At 42.6% G+C, this 17,571-nt stretch overlaps 1 protein-coding gene across 1 annotated transcript in view; it reads right to left on the minus strand.

Moving 5' to 3' along the window:
* Window positions 1-1,327: 1,327 nt before the first annotated feature.
* The window catches only part of LOC108750769 (protein jagged-1-like), a 42,346-nt gene continuing 26,102 nt past the window's right edge, over window positions 1,328-17,571 (minus strand). Inside the window, exons 3-6 of the mRNA XM_018490496.1 lie at window positions 11,963-12,254; window positions 5,331-5,949; window positions 3,458-4,104; window positions 1,328-3,370 (exon numbers count right to left, since the gene is read on the minus strand). Coding sequence (XP_018345998.1) covers window positions 1,656-3,370; window positions 3,458-4,104; window positions 5,331-5,949; window positions 11,963-12,254 — 3,273 coding nt within the window. The 3' untranslated portion in view covers window positions 1,328-1,655. The remainder of the gene's footprint in view (window positions 3,371-3,457; window positions 4,105-5,330; window positions 5,950-11,962; window positions 12,255-17,571) is intronic.

A 17,571-nucleotide genomic window follows, 5' to 3' on the forward strand; every position in this document is an offset into this window, starting at 1 on the left:
TATATATATATATATATATTCCTCGTTTTTCTCATTCTCTTCTATATATGTATTCGTACAATAATATATAGCTTTCTCTACAAAATAAAGTATTTATTATAAAACTTGGTTCCTTCTTGCTGTAAATCTATGTATGCCTAAAACGAGCTATGTTTCTCAGTTTAAACTAGTCTGTTGACACTTTGCTAAAGAATACGAAAAATGCTAATATAAAAAAAAAAAACGAATTGCACATCTAAGGGTGGGTCGATAATGACTCGGGATGAAAACGATTTGGACATGTGTACTTAGATTTATTTACATCGTTCCACGATGTAATAGCGTCACTATGTACATCGTTTTTATTCTGTGTTCGAGTACGTTCTAAATCATATTACATTTACGCCGCTACATTCACGTTCTTTACAAGTCAATGTGCCGCCGCGATTTAGCGTATCGTGGTAGCACATTCTCTCGCAATGGCAATATTTCCCATCGCATAAAACTTACGTGTCGTGTCTTCGCGAAAAAAAAAAAAGAAAATAAAACTCGAGCAAGTGAAGTAAATGAACACGCAGAGTAGCATAGTAATGCTATACAATAACGTTGTTTCTTCTATGAATATCACAATAATATCGTCTGAAGGAACGTTTGAAGCCCACGTTATATCATACAAAGCATACTTTCACGTACGATGATCGAGCGATTGTCTGCGCGATATATTAAACACAAATAATACCTAAAGAAATTCTCGTATTTTTTGTCAAATTTATTTACATGCTACGTATCTTCTGATCCTGAATAAAGCGAAGCTTTGCTTCAATTATATATGACAAACATACAATACATCTCGTAAGTGCGACGATGCCATCCTATTTTTTAAATTATGAAAATAAAAATGCTAACAATGGCGATATATAAAGTAATATCAAAGTATATAAGATTAAATATAAACATATAAAATCGAGGGCGCGTACAGGAGAGAAGAATGGCAACGCCGAAGATGGTGCGGAGGAAATACAGGCTTAGCGAAATTAATAAGTACGAGCTATGTACATATGTACAACGATAACAACTGATCATTATCATTAAAATTATTTATAAATGTCAATCATTTATTGTCGTCATATAAAAGTATGAAAGGGCCGGATGAGGAGAAAAAGAAAGGAAATAAATTTTAATTGTTTTCTAAATTTTCAACCTGAAAATGGTATTAATATTTTTGCTAATTATTTTATAATATTTTATTAATATTTTTGCTAATTATTTAAAAATTGAAAATTTTAATAGTTATATTATAATAATACTATAAATGAAGCGATCATAAAAAATGCGCTTCGGAGAGGCATTGAAAATTTATGTGTTATCTTATAACATAATGGTATTGCTGAGCCCTATAGAATCGTCCTCTTTCTTTTTTCTCTGCATTTGTCCCTATTATATTCTAACATTGGTTCAACTTTCATAAAGAAGAACCTGAAAAGAATCATCTCAAGTTAATCTCGAAATCGAAAGTCATTTTCCATTATCACAAAAAAAAAAATAGATCGTTCGAGTGAAATTCAGTCCCTTTCACATTATCTTTCAAGTCTCTAAGAATTTTCATTAGTGCATCATGTATGCAAGAAAAATAAAAAAAAAATCACTGTTCTTCACATTACTTTAATGATATTTAATCACACGTGTACCGTTAGCACTTGATGCGGCCCCGACGTCTGACTGGTACCTGGTTGCTGATGAGGGTACATTGGTTCCTGCAATCTGGGCTTGATGTAAGGCTTATGCGGTCCTTCTTCATAGCTAAAACTGGCCGTATTGTTCCTAGCTTCCGCGCTGGGCGGTTTATAGAGTGGTGGCAAACGATGTCTGCCTTCTTCAGATACCATTTCAAGACTCTCCTCGGTGCCGGTCAATGTGCCAAGCGAAGTGCCTGACAGAGGTCTTACAACGGACACGCGGGGTTCGGAATCCTGGTCCTTCAGAGGATTGGCGTATCTTCTCAAATTCTCCTCGTTCTGAAGATTATTCGACTTTTCATCTAGATCGCTGCGATGACGGTGTAACGAAGTTTCGCTGCTAGTAGTCGCCGTCAGGTTCGATCTATGCCTCATAGTTTTGAGGTACCAGAGGCTACCAAATAGCACCAATAACAGCACAATCGCCAGAGCGCTGCCCAAAACAGTCACGTAGCTACCGGCATTAGCCGCACTCGCCAAACTAGGCTCGCTGAGCAGCGCTGTCTCTACTTTGACCTCTAGTACAGAAACTAATACGAGAGGTCTGGCTAGTGGACGACTGAGTGTTTCGCCGAGATCGCGGGCCGCGTCCGCTGCCGCCTCGGAGAAAATGGTCACTTCTATCGTATCGTTGTCACCGGGCTTCAGATCGCACAGTAATACTATCGATTGAGGTCTTCGTGGATCGGCCAATAGCTTCCTCAAACGACGGCACAATAGTTCCACTGACGTGCCAGACGCCAGGGTATCCCTCCGCAATAGTATCGTGAGCCTCGAGCAAGTTGGTCCGAGCGTGGTTTGTCCGGGCCAGCAAGATGGAGGAGCTGGTAGCGCCGGTGGACCAACTCGTCTACCAGTTTCGATAGGACGACACTCGCCCCACGCTGGACACGGTGGCGCTAGACAACTCTCCCCCGGACTAGGAACGCAGACCTCGTGAGCCAGGCAAGAGGTGCCGTTCAAGCAGTTGCCCGGTCCGCACCAGATATTGCTGCATTGGTTTTTACTATTTCGACACTCGCATACGTTACATTCATCCTCCCACGTAGCGGCTGTGCAACCGGGGCCACCAGCTGTCCGGATCTCACATCGCGGACCGGTTCTACCAGGTGGACAAATGCACGAGTAACTCGCGATGCCGTCTATACAGGTGGCACCTCCGGTGCACGGATCGCTCGCGCATTCATTCACGTTAATGCGACAATCCGGGCCAGTAAACCCGGGCGCGCATTCGCATCTGAACCAGTTGTCACCGTCCACGCATTTGCCACCGTTGAGACATGGCACTGGTTGACAATTGTCTACATTGCTCCGACAATCCGGTCCTTCGAAGCCCTCGCGACAGACGCATCGATAGCTGCCATCAACCGTGTTGACGCAGGTTGCGCCATTTGCGCAAGGATTACTCGTACACGCCGATGGCGATGCGATGTGGCAGATTGTGCCTTCCCATCCGCGCGGGCAGTTGCATGTAAAACTGTCACCGTGATCCTTGCAATCGCCGCCGTTACGACAAGTGTCTTCGTCGCAGTGGCCGCGGCGTAGGGTGCACGTCTTGCCCTTCCAGTCGCCCTGGCAGATGCACGTGAAATCTGCCACGCCGTCTACGCAGGTACCGTTGTTATGGCAAGGCTGTGTCAAGCAGTCATCCACATCTGGAAGAATTTCATTTACCACATAATAATCGAGTCTAGATAGAGTCCGAATTTTCATTTCACGTTTCTTAATGCTCTATTACTTACTTTGGTCACAAAGATCTCCACTCCAGCCCTCCCTACAGATGCACTGGAACGAGTTAAGCAGGTCAACGCACGTGCCGCCGTTCAAGCAGGGATTGCCGCGGCAATCGTTGATGTTCTCGTGGCAATGCACGCCGGTGTAGCCCGGATCACAGATGCATTTGCCGCCGCTGCATCGGCCCTTACCGCCGCATGGAGTACCTTCGCTGCCGCAGCCCGATTGCCCATCGTCGTCCAACGCACCGAATTGCGGATTATTCAAGGCCGGCTCCGAGCAATTTCTGCCCTGCCATTGTGTTGGACAGTGACAGTAGTAGTCGGTCTGCGTATTAAAACACGGTGCCGAATTGCGACACGGGTTCGGACTGCAATGATCGCGATCGATTTCGCATTGGTAGCCAGTGAAACCCACCGGGCACACGCACTCGTAAGCGTTCACCAGATCGCGACAATCACCGCCGTTCTGGCACGGCTTGGACGCGCACTCATCGATATCGACGTCGCAATCCTTGCCGGAGTAACCGGGAGTGCAGCTGCAATGATAATCATCTACTAAATCGATGCAGAGCGCGCCGTGTTGGCACTGGCCGACGCAATCATTGATATTCTTCGTGCAATTCTTCCCGGTAAATCCGCTTCGGCATCGGCATCTGCGAAACAATACGATGAAACTTGTAAATGGCAAGATTGCGACTTGTGAGAAAATCGTTTAAACAAAAACGTGAGTTAGATTATAATATAATTTAGTTCCCTGCGTGTGGATTTATTAATTGCCGCTCGCACGCTACAACACGGTTTTTTTCCTCTGCGCAAATATTATTTCACGAGTGCGGTGTGGATAATAAAACGAGTCATTACAATGCTCTTGTAAGTTAAAAAATTAAAATGTATTATTATTATTATTGTTGTTGTTGTTGTTGTTGTTAACGCCCTGCACTGCAGAGAATGAAGGAAAACGATCTGTAATTTAATTTCTAATAATTATATTATGTATTACATACATAACGCGTATTAAAAACAAAAGAAAAACTAAACAGAATTTCAGCTTACAACAATATCAATTTATTTTCACTCTTCAAACAGCATTGATTTCTAATATGTCATTAATATATTAGGTTGAGTAAAAAGTCATCGCGTATTTTTTAGCTCAAAGTTGTATATACAATATCTTCGTCAATAATGAATGAAATTCAAATTTTAAAAAAGGGTTTTAAAGCTTGAAATCTCTACTTTTAAAAGCTTATCACATTTTTTAAGTTTATATGAGTTTGATAATTTTTACATACCAAAATGAGCTGAACTATGAGCTGAAAAAGACGAAAAATTTTCTTCTCACTTTGTGGATTTGTAACGTGTCCAAAACGAATTTGAGAGAATTTTCGATTACCTATCGTGAAAGCTTGATACTTTCCCTACAAAATCGTTTTTTTAAATATTCCTACGACTTTTGATTACTGAGTTATCGCGGATTAAATAAAAGAATTATTTTGACTTTAATTGCTCATAACTCTATTAAAAATTATCGTATCGTATAATTTAAAAAAGAGATTTTTAAAGCTGAAACTTTACTCTATCAAGATATATTTATATTGTTGGTAAGCAAGTAATTGCGGTTTTTTACTGATAGATGTCTTTTAAAAAAACGCGATGACTTTTTACTTAACCTAATATATATTCATATGAAATCAGTTAATAATATATGCGATCTGTGACAATAACAAACGTCAATATTTTCCTATATTTTCCTTTTTTTGTACATTAATAAAAACATTTTCATCTAACTGTTTAATATCTGTAATTATACGATCATCATTTCATCAAATGCAACACAAGGCACAAGATGATATAATTTGACGGAGGCAGCGGTATTACCTACCTATAATCACCGGCCAAGTTGATGCAAGTGATGGAGTTTTTGCAGGGCGACTCCTTTAGCGTGCACTCATCCACGTCAAACTGGCAGAGCACGCCTTTCCAGGCAAACGGGCAGTTGCAGACGAAGCCGTTCTTGCCGTCTACACAGGTACCGCCGTTCTGGCACGGCTGCGAAGCGCACTCGTCGATGTCGGTCGCGCAAAACGGCCCGGAGAACCCCGGGGCGCACTCGCACTGCGCGGTCTCGCCGAGTTCGCGACAGGTCGCGCCGTTCAGGCATGGGTTGGACGCGCAGGGATTGTCGATCTTTTCGCAGGTAGGCCCGGAGAAGCCCTCCGGGCACGTGCACCTATACTGATCCGGAGCGGTGTTCTCGCACGTACCGCCGTTCTGGCATGGCTCGTGGGTGCCGCAATAGTTGAGATCCTGGTCGCACAGTATCCCGCCCCAGTTCGTGTCGCAGATGCACTGCCAGCTCGAGCCGTTGCAATAGCCGTGTTTGCAGCCGGGATAGGGCATGCATTGGTCGCACAGCTCACCGCGCCAGCCGTGCCGACATTGGCACTCGCCGCTGACGTTGCAATGGCCGTGCACGGGGTGGCAACCCTCCTTGCATACGGCTGAAACAATTTTTCCTAATTACGATACGCCGTGCATTGAATTCCCGTTCGATCTGGAACGCTTGTAAGGCTCTAATACGATCCACAATAATTTCGAAGAGCTTCGCTAAAGACGGTTTTGTCACTGCAACTCCGGCATAGTTTTAGACGTGTAACACTTTCTCGCTGTATTCATTTACTTTCCAATCGTATTATAAGTAAGATATAACTGTATCAGGAAGATTAATATACTTTGCGTACTCTCTTGAGAGATTTAAGTTCTATCCATCGATTATAGCGTAGCTATTGAATGAAAGATTCGAAAAGAATCATCTCGAGATATCCACGGACATCTGTGGATGGTGACGTAGACGGATTAAGTCTCTTATTCGTCTTCCGTGCGCGACATGCGACAAACTGTAACAGTCATACAGTCGGGGCGAATGTAATTAGCGGAGATGTAATGAACGAAACTGGTGTACTCCGCGTCGAGACGAACGCGGAAGGGAAGGACTGACGAGTGATGTTTTTTTTTTACTGTTTCTCGGAAAGGAATCTTTCACGATTATCTGCAGATATCTCGATTATACCAGACGTGAGAAGAAATATCAAAGCAACAGGTACGCTTCTTTGTACAGGTGGTTGTACGAAGAAAACTAATTTCGATGCGGTCGAAGGTACCATATCTCCGGAAACGATGAAACGCAAGGAAGATGCGGCGACGATGACGCCTCGGTTTCTTCCCGTTCTCTCGTCAGGGTGAAAAAAACCAAAAAAAAAAAAAAAGGAACGGAAAAGAGGACGTACGTGACGGGGATCTCGCTGGGACCGGGCAACTCAATTAGCCGGTGGGACAGAAAGACAGATGAGAAGTGACAGAGAGAAGGATTATCCCTCCAACCGTGAAACGAAAACTCATGCCGCGCGCTCGATCGTCCGCGCATACGTGCGTACCTATGCCTTTTCGAGATTTCAGTCGGCCATGTACCAACACCTTTACCGTTACCATGCATACGCGATTATCGTACACTCGCGTACGTACGATGCGCTCGTATATATGCATACGCGCGTATGTGCCGCCCGCGGCATTCTTAATGATTAATAACCCCGCTCTCTCTCTCTCGTCCGGCCAACGGACAACGGACATTTACGGATATTTATGCGACTGCATCGCGATACTTCGGAGTCCCCTAAATGACGATGCATTCGCGACAGCCTTTTCTTGCCGCGCTGCACCGGCCACGTAGTTCCCGCGGGACGCGTATGCTAACGTCGTCATCGTCGTCGTCTTCCGTCGTTGAGGATCGAGCTAATCAAGCCTTGCCCGATGTTTTTACAATCTCTGGAGACTCTCTCGCGCGTAGCCCTTTCGCGCAGTTTAGAAACTATAAATCCCCCATTGGGTTGAAACGATCGTGCTGCTACTCGTAGATGCCTCGCGGCCCGCGGTTGATTAATACGCCGGCAGTTAGGTAAATTAACTTGCGCGATTCCCCTGCGCGAAGCGTTTCTCTCTCTCTCTCTCTCTCTTCCTTTTTCCGCATCGTACGCCTTTTTTGTACGGAACACAGCTGCGCGCAAAGAGGCGGACGGGCCGCCAGACGCGCGCGGTCTGCGATTTTTCGTGCGACCGTACTTCGTACGCGCACGATTATGACTGGCCTGGCCGTTCGGCTATAGTCGCGGAAGCGCTTTCCAAGAAAATTCGTCCGTGGTTGCATGCGCTGAAAGAAGAATTTTTATTTGTCCGCTGGTAATTCGCACGTTGAGAGAATCGTTGTTGTAGCGCGACCCCTTCTCCCAGAATGCAATTATATTTTTATCGCGCGCAAGATAAAGGCTCGTCTCTCTCTCTTGACGATAATATACAAATAATACATGCAAGAAAGCACGTTATTAATTTTAACAACTTTTTCCAAGTCCCATTTTTTTTTTATCATCATATAGCAATCGTAGTTAGGCAATATTCTTACAAATCGAATTTATGAATATATTTCGTATGCTAAGCCCTACCACGAACAAGATCTTTTCACGGTTGTCAAATGTTGAAAGAGCACGTATGCGCTTAGATTTTACCTCTATCGCGCGCGACCAAGTTGGCGCATCGTGTGAAGAGGATGCACGAGTGAAATTCTCCTATTGACCTTTCACAGCGCTGCAAAAATGTTGGAGCCAGTTCTCTCTCTCTCTCCCTCCCTCCCGTTTCTTCCATCTTCTCCCGTAACTGAGACTCGCGACTCATCGCCTTGCACGAACACGCGATCTTCGCCGATAGTTTCTAATTGGGGTTCGCGCATTTTTCCGTCCACTTAAGTAGAACGTGCTCAAAACGATAACTCGATCTTTCCGCGTTGTAAATGGGAGAAACTTTTTAGGTGTCACGCTCTATGTCAAGAAGATTCGATCTTTGGACAAAATCAGAAGTTGGTTTGAAACTGGAAACGAAAGTGCTGCGATATAACTCTATCGCACTCGCACTCCTGTATCTGATATGGCGAAAAGCGAATTATCGAGTAGTGGTCGGAGACGATCATCGCTGCTGGTTATCAAACAGTAGAATCTCAAAGTTCACAGCGCCAAGGAAAACAAGCAACGTCGAAGTAACCAAATGTTATTTAAATTCCTTCGGCATATCATAAGCGTGCAACGAACTTGCGGAATGACTAAGTGAGCGAATTATTATTTGAGCGCAGCGCATGACGAGATCTCATTTTTTTCTCCAGCTAGTCTTATAACGAAGTAATATCGCGCGTAGTTTTTCGGAATTAACGTGTGCCTTCTTAATTTGTAGCGTATTTGTAAAGTCCCCACAATCTGTATATCCTCTGAAGAGAATATATATACTGAGCCTCGAGCAGCAAAAGATAGAAATTGTACTATTTGTGTTGTTTTATCCTCCTCTTTATAACAGCATTGGATATTCTGATTTTAATGTTACAATACCTATTGTGCAAATCGAAACTGTTCTGAAAACGTATTACACGATCTGAACGCCGGAGTATAGAAAAAGGACTTACGTATTTATCTAACGGTCGGAATCATCAAATAAACGCGGTCGAGGGGGCGACTCTCCTCGAGTCGTCGGTCTACGCATACGATCGACCTTATACGTTGTGTCCCGCCACAGAAGGGGAGGGATGACAGTAACCACGGAGCGGTCACGGCGAGGCGGAAGTAACGATTAAGCAGCGAAGAAAGAGCTGTTACATTGGTCGGCGCAGCATTGTGCGACGGGACCTGGCGTGATGTGTCGCTACCTTTGTGGCGATCGTACGACATGCGTCTAACGTCCGCCTCATTGAGGCACGCTCCGGGATAATTCGCGTGTTTTACGATCCGTACGGGACCACGCACGGCGACACTCATCTTCCTCTTGGCTCGACTCACATCACTGCGACTTCCTGCGCGCTAAAACGCGGACGTGACGGAATCACGTTCCCCGGGAATCCGGAACGGTGAAATAAAGATAGAAATCGCGGAACGTGGTAGACGATAGTTCCGTACGTCCTCCCGTCAGTTTTCTCGGGGATCTTTGTTCGTCTTGCGTCCGTTTCCGTGTCTGCAGTTCCTCAGGCTTTTTTGAATTACTCAGATCTTAGATGAAAAATGTCTAATATTACGATTATTTAAAATCAAGATATTCAAATGTCATCAAATTCACTATTCTTAATACCGATCATCTCGACTCTATCATTTACAGATTCCTCGAAAGCAGGTGCAAAATAGAACCTTTAAAGAAAAATCGATTCTTTTCCCATTTAAAAAAATTATCGAACTTACGCAACACGGTTTCATTATTAATATGATAATTATTAATGTAATCAAATTGCAAGCCTCATTAGACTGAAAGGTACATGCGCGTATGTGAGAAATTGAGATAAGCGATTACTCACATAAGCGGTAAGTCGCAAGTTTTCACGCTTCAATGAACGATTAATTATTCCCTTGACAGCACACAGGAGAAGATAAAAATCAGCCTGCGCCATCGATATCATCGGAGATATCTTTATGCATAATGAAATGATAACAATGAGAAAGAATATGCATTTCGTGCGTGCCCATTTCACGGTGTATATCTTTGTATAATATCTGTTACGAACAAGTTTTTATAGATAAGCAAATTATACGAGCAAATTCGTTATCTCGTAAGTTAGAGAAGAACTCAAACAAGTTCTTATCCATTTTGTATAAAGCGCATTCTTTTTGCAAGAAAATTAACGTGTTATGAAATAAAGATGTAGGGAAATTAAAAATCGAATATGATAATACGTAATAATTTTAACAAAACACTTTGATAAAAGTCACTTATCTAAACATTATCCATAAAAGGATTTTAGAAGAGAAGGGTCAAGGAATACGTTTACGTAGACATTTTTTTGCCTATACGTTATACCGTGTCCGGTATAATTAATAATGTGTATGGTAATACGTGGTTATGCATGCGGTAAATGCAGGATTAATCAGCAATAATTCATTCTAAAGTCGATGCACATCCGAGGTGCTAATACTGAAATATGTTAAGAAAATTCTTTACTTTTTTTTTTCTTACAGTGCATTTCTGCATAATTTTCTAAAATAAGAATTATCGTTTGAAGATTGTAAAAAATAATTTACAAATTTATCAGAGATCATTTTCTCAAAAAGATTTAACATCGTTTATTTAAATGTAGGATTTATATATGTAAACGTTGGATATACTTTAGATAAAATGACATATAGCCATGTAATAACGATCTCAAATAATTACATGATCAAACGAACTTACAAGCGAAGTTCGAAGAAAGTTATTGTCTTGCGATAAAGATCTTCATTATAGACTTGTTCATTTTAATTGAACTTTTCCAGTTCATCTTTCTCCTTCTTTCCTTCTGAAGAGAAAAAAAAGATGAACTGGTGTAAAAGTCCAACTAAAAAGAACAAGCCGTATATTTTTTATTTTTCCGGACAACAACATCGTACTGTGTGTGCTTTTCCTACTTTTTGGAAGAAAAATGGGCAAACATCCGTCATCTAAGTCTCAAAAACATCCGCGAGAGAGGTCTCGGATCCGCCCTTACAAGGGCGGCTACGATTCTTCTATCGAGAATCATCGAAATAAATCTTCGAAGCCAAGAAACGATTTCGAGCACGTTCGTGTGAACGTTTTGATGGACGCCATCATGGATCATCCAAAGAACATTCCCTCTCGTCAGAATCTCGTGAAATCTCAGCCTGGAAGGAAAGCTGGATAGATTAATATCCCGTCACAGTCGAAAGCGATCCCCTAACTTCTCTGCCGCCATCACTACGCTTGATCCTCAGAGCTTCGAGGCAGACGACGAATCACCAACAGCACCTATGGATATGCTCGCCGATACGGGTACAATTTTCTGTCGAATTATATGTTAGAACGATCAGTGCTACGCGCATGGCTGCGTCCAACGTTTCGTGAGGTTGTACGCCCGAAAACATATTTAATCGGACAAAGAATTTGTCCATTACCTCGAGTTGGTCATGTCCAACCTTTCTGAAAGTGTCTTTTCATGCTCGACGCTCATTTTCAGCGTCAAAATAAGTTACGTGATCAAAATTGACTATTCCTCAATTTCTATCACGTGACTTATTCTGACACCGAAAATGAGTGTCGAGCGTCGGCATGAAAAGGCACCTTGAGACTGAGATCCGTCGAGATACACCCGACATTACGCTCATGGACAAGATTCCACGAAGCTCGACCTCGCCCATTCGACTATCGTCTATCAAAATCTTATTTCCTTTTCGTTCCCTTTAGATAAATCTCTTGGAAACGAGCCCGAAACACCACATGACGCGGCTGTGGCTCTTACCAGAGCTTGTGTGTGCTGAATACGACGTTGCTACGTTTAAAACGGGCACTAACATCGAAGACGCAACTACGGGAGCACACATTCATGATTTAATTAGGAAAACGTAGTATGAAGCAGAACTAAATCGCCTTCTGGATAAAGAGGCAATACAGCACGTCAGCTTTCTATCTGAAATAATCGTTGGTTGTTGACCATACTCTTAAACTCACCTGTCTCGCAGTCGACGCCTTTCCATCCCTGTATGCACACTTTGTCCCCATTCTCGTCGCAGGTGTAATGGCCGAAAATGTCGTTTCTAGGTCGGCAGAATTTTGTACAGGTTGCATTGTAGTAATGATCGGCGCACTGGACCCGCACCCGATACGCTAGGTTAGCGTTTTTTCCTTGATGATTGAGAGTATGCCACGTGGGTCCCGGCAAGACGATGCCACTGTAACTTGCTTCCTCGATCACGCCGGCGCTCTCCTCGTCCCTCGCTCGTAAGATCAACGTGAATTGCCTCTGCAGCAGAATACGTTAAAATCATTTTAAACAAAAGCTATAAAGAGTGATAGAAAGTAAATCGAAATTCAGATTAAAGATGTTTCATTGCTCTTATTATGTTACATGTGCAACTTTCTTTCTTTCTTTTTTTCCTTTTTTTTTTTTATTAACTTTAACTAATCGTTGACATATTATTTCTTACTTAAAACAATAATTATTGAAATAAATCTTTATAAAAAAGGACGTATGTACATTATGATATCGAGATGATCTCTCACGTGGATGGATTTATCCAGATTCTCGTCTAGAATTCAACATTGCCATGACGCAACAAAATCGGATTAAATACAGAACGGTGATGTCACGGACGACAAGGGCTCATTCGAAAGAGGAAGGGAGGTGGTTTGATGAAGGCAGCAATTAACCCTTGCCCAGCTTGAATAATTCCTCGCCAGGCATGGCTCTAAGTGGGACCTTCGGAGCCTGGTGCTTTTGCAAATTTATACAGCGTCTGCTGACCTTTAGGGGCGGTTTAAATTATATGATAGTGTAGGGTTACCAATTTCAGGACTTCAGCTTATGTAATCGAGAGTTACATGCGAAAGCGCATTTGTCGTGCGAAACTATGCGATAGAAAATAACTTCCGGTGTAAATGGGACGGTGTAGAACATATTGATTCCGACGTAATGTAAACCTGATAACCGATGGAACAAGATGAATACGATGCGCCGAAGCGCGTCACCTCCTGTTCCACCGTGTAAAGTGTGTTATATAAATTGCCTCGTTTCTCAAATTATACGATATGTGTGTGATTTACACACTATGCGACATTATATACCTATGCGGGTGTATATAAACTCAACGGCATATACAAGGCATCATGGATAGGACTTGGATATTACCGTAAACCCTGTTGTAATGATTAGCGATACATTGAATAAAGCTTGCATGATAATGCAAAACTGAGAGAGAATCGCCGTTAATCAGGATAATTACAACGCTGTTTGCACAAGTATCGACATGACAGTTCTTCGTTCCTTTATACAGCCAGCTTATCTCCGTCATCGTGTTGCGTCGTTCGCAAAGGGGGAATCTCGATTGGTACCACCAATCAAGAACCGTGAGTGAGCGAGACGGTTGGCTAATGCAATAAATAAATTCGAATCGTGCTGCCGCGCGCGGAAGATGCGACTGTCTGCTTCTTCGTTTCGCGTAGCCGCGCGCTGGCACCCGATGAGGTTACACGGGAGTCGAGCCGCCGATGCGATGCGGTAGAAAGCTGGAAGTGTTCCTCTGATGGAACCGGTCTTGGCGAAAAAAAGATTAGCGCGCATTGGCGTCTTGCGCGCGTTCACACACTCGCAGCATACCCTGCGTCGGTATAATGAACTTGACGATCCTCGGAAATTAGACAATGAACACGGAGCCTCTCGACTTCGATATTTGCGAAGTAATAACCGCGAAGTGAAAACTTTCTGACTTGTACTTGCACTTTGAAATTTATCTTGTTACGTGTACATCGACAAGTTGATATCGTTAATACTGTACGTATATTTTTTTAAATTAGTAGAATTTTGGACAACACAAACTACAATTTAACTAAGTGATCCGTTTTTTTTTTCATCGGCGAACGAATTGAATATCTGATTGAATGTCCCTCCACTGATGCGAATTAACTTTAATCGCGGATTAATTTATTTTTTCTCTTCGGTTACGAAAATTAGAATAAGATAAAGGGTAAGTTAAAAAAGACTAAAGTTATTTTCTACGTTAGTAGAGAATGATTAAATTGATCTGTTTTCATTAGTAACCGATCTATCTATAATATTTTTTACGTGAAACGAGTTACTTCTTATCGGCCGATTTGTCTCTCGCTTTTGGCGCCGCGTAATATGATTATGATTTAACTATTATACTAATTCTCGAACTTATCGACCGCATACATTTTTTTCGGCGATCGAAATCGCTGTGTATCGCTTCAAACGGTTCACGCTCGATTTGGAATTAATTTTGGTTATCAAAGAAGATTTCGAAGATTTTATTGAACTTATAAGTGTCAGTTAACTCAAAAGGGGACAATGATTGTTCAATACGTTTCTAATATTTCGACGGTAGAGACGATATATGAATATATTCGATGATGCACACACACACAATCTTTGCAGTACAAAGAGCATGTTGTGGCCAATCCGCAGCGAGTCAGACGTCTCGCGCTAAACGTAAAGTCAGCTCCGCTCACTGGCAGACTACCTAGAGCAGATGAGCGCTAATTGGTGTTAATTGGTGGCTCGCTCGAGGGCCGGCTTTCCCACGCCCGCGACTTTCGTGCTCGCCTTTTTTTTTACACCTCGTATATACATATATATATATATATACATATATATATATTCTAATGCGCCCAGTCGGCCGGCCGTCGCACCCGCTTCTCCATGTAAAGGACGTTCTTTGTGCTCGAACGTCGTGACGCTTCCTTTGTCGCGCCGCTCTTATTCCTTCACGACGAGTTCGTTACAATTGAGACGTAAATGGTTTAAGGTTAAGGTCGGAGGAAGTGTCTAATATCATCTCAGATTTTTCGTGCTCGATAAGTTTCCAAGCGACACGAGTAAGTGTCGCAGATAATCGTAAGTAAATCTTATTGATTCGACGTGTTAATATATTATATATTCGGTAAAAACCGCAGGGAATTGAAATATATAATGTAAGTAAATTATTTATTGAAATTTTAGACATGTACAAAATGTTTACTTTTATACGAGGATAAAAGTCCTCCCCTTTGGGAGGACTTGGGAGTAACAGTCACGAATTAAACATGGTTTTTCCGTTCCTGACCGATTATGGTTCGCTGATTGTGCAAAATTGTGAACTTTAAATCTTCGCTGTACCTGCTCAGAATTATCATGGAAGCCTAACAAGTCCTAAAACAAAGGAACGTGCATGATGCATCGAGAGAAGAGAATCGCCGCGAAGACAGCACAATCATGGATCTAGGAATTTGTGTGGGCGTTTCGCTACTCTGTTCGTAGCTTTATAACGTGGGCATACCTGACGAATTTCCCCTTTCACCGTTAAATACCGAGGGGGAAATTGAAAGCCAACTAACCAGTTATAGGTTGCATCTTCGAGAAGTACCTTGCGACTGATGATTTATGACCAAAACTGATAATCAAATTTTCGTCGAAACGTCGAGAAATACGTACTAAATAGCAAATAAACGAAATCAATTGAAATCAATACATGTAAAAACAAGACTATTTGGTAAATAGAAAAAAAAAAAACATAATAAATTACAATACCAATGACTAAAGTAATAGTCGTTACAATTGAAAATTAAAATTATATTTATTCAACAGCCATCGAACAATGGCAATTATTAATTTTATTATAATTATCTCGGCCTTAGGAAAATATAATAAATATAACGCGGAAGAAAGAGGAGCGTGGGATGTACATACGTGCTGCTTTGCGGTCGTATGCGTCATCTCGTATTCCACGGTCGTCCAGTACGTAACATGAATTATCCTGTTTCTCAAATTATGCGACGCAGAGTACACGCATAAACCATTATTCGAATGCGTGTCAGGGCACGTGAACAAGTCGAAATATATCCATAAAACATCGCGAACAAGAATTCGTTATGATCATGACGTACGAATGCACCCGACAATTTTTTCTTTTTATAAAATGAACACGGAAAAAGGCAGACAGATTCATGCGAATTAAACGCGGCTCTCGATATTGAGAATTATCGGTACGATTCTCTCCACTATCTTTTCAAGGGACGTGGAAGGAATCGCTTCGACCAACTCGCGTAGGCGTAGGAAATTAATTAAGCTGAACGGTATTCTCGGAGAAGTCGATGCACGTCCATTTCCTCGCAGTGACCAATTAATTAATTTCCTGTAAGACCACAGTCGGTTTCACGTTGGCAGCTAATGCAAAATTTCTAAAAAAAAAAAACGTCGAGTATATCCGCGTATACTTTACAGACTAAATATTTCAAACAATTTTATACGAAGCATACCAATAGACATAGTCGAAAGTTTTTATGAATATAATCACCTTCAGCGATTGATTCAAGATTATGAAACGCAACGAGTATTAGTCAGTTTCTTCTTATAATTTTCATCCTGTGCTTTATATGAAACAAAGTCAATACATTATTGACAGTAAGGTATATACTTTTAGGATCCCAAATCTGACATTCGAACATTCTGACGATATAAACGATTCGTAGTAGTTCTCACAGAGACAATTTTATGTCGAACCTCTCAAGTTCAACGAGCGAACGACCCTCGTTGGCGGTCGGATCGGTTCGGAAATTCGTGCAATCTGCATGTCCGGCATATTAGAGCATCACGCGGCGATTCGAGGCGAGTCCAAAGAGATCGAACGAAGCGAGCAGACACGTGAAGCGGTGTAGAATCCCGCTGCGAAGCTATCTGGCCTCGCTTGCCTGCCTTGCCTACCTCCGTCCGTCAGTCTATCCAGCCTATGACTTACGTACGCGCGCGTACACGCTCGTGTGTGTGCGTTCGTTGGTAGACAAGCAGGTAGATAGGTATTTACGTACGCCGGAATAGAGTGCGGCGAGTCTCCTCTCTCTATGTCAGACGACGTGTCTTAGGTTTTCGCGGAAAAGATCGAACGAGCCGTACGTGAGGACGCGTACAAAAGACGACGATCGAACGAGGGTACCGAGAGTTCCCTTCGATTTCTCATGCGATCTCTTCTCCCTCTGCTCCCTATAGTCGTCGCCTTAGATTTCGCGACGCGACGCGACGCGGAGCGTTCTCACGCATGCGTCAGAGGCCAATCGCGTTCCCTCATTCCGACAAGATTTACAGTCGGCTACGATAACGTGATGCCGGAGAAAAACGATTTTTTGCAAAATTATCTAATTTTCGTTCCTCGAGAGTCTCGAGAATCTCGAGGCATCGAGAATTAAGAGGTATTTTAACAAATTCATTTTAAATTAGTAGATAAATCTTTACACTCGCTGTAATGTCTCTTTCCTCAATATTATTCGAATATTATTCTGAAGTATTACATAAGGTAGAGATTGTCCTCGAGAAAATCGTCGGAAAGACAATCACGTACGTGTTCGACTCGCGGCGGAGAATCAATCTCGCTAATTGACCAAGCCGGAACACGCAGTAGATAGAGCGTCGTGCCGTAATTGAAAAACGTGGCGACGACGCCGAGGAACGCAATGGGTGCTTTTGCAGCTGGAGATTCTGGTTCGTTCGCCAGAGATTCCGTCCGGTGCACCGTCCGATCCGCGTTGCGTCGTCTCTCTCTCTCTCTCTCTCTCTCTCTCTCTCTCTCTCTCTC

The sequence above is a fragment of the Trachymyrmex septentrionalis genome, unplaced genomic scaffold (assembly GCF_001594115.1).
Source record: "Trachymyrmex septentrionalis isolate Tsep2-gDNA-1 unplaced genomic scaffold, Tsep1.0 scaffold37, whole genome shotgun sequence".
Classification (NCBI taxonomy): Eukaryota; Metazoa; Arthropoda; class Insecta; order Hymenoptera; family Formicidae; genus Trachymyrmex; species Trachymyrmex septentrionalis.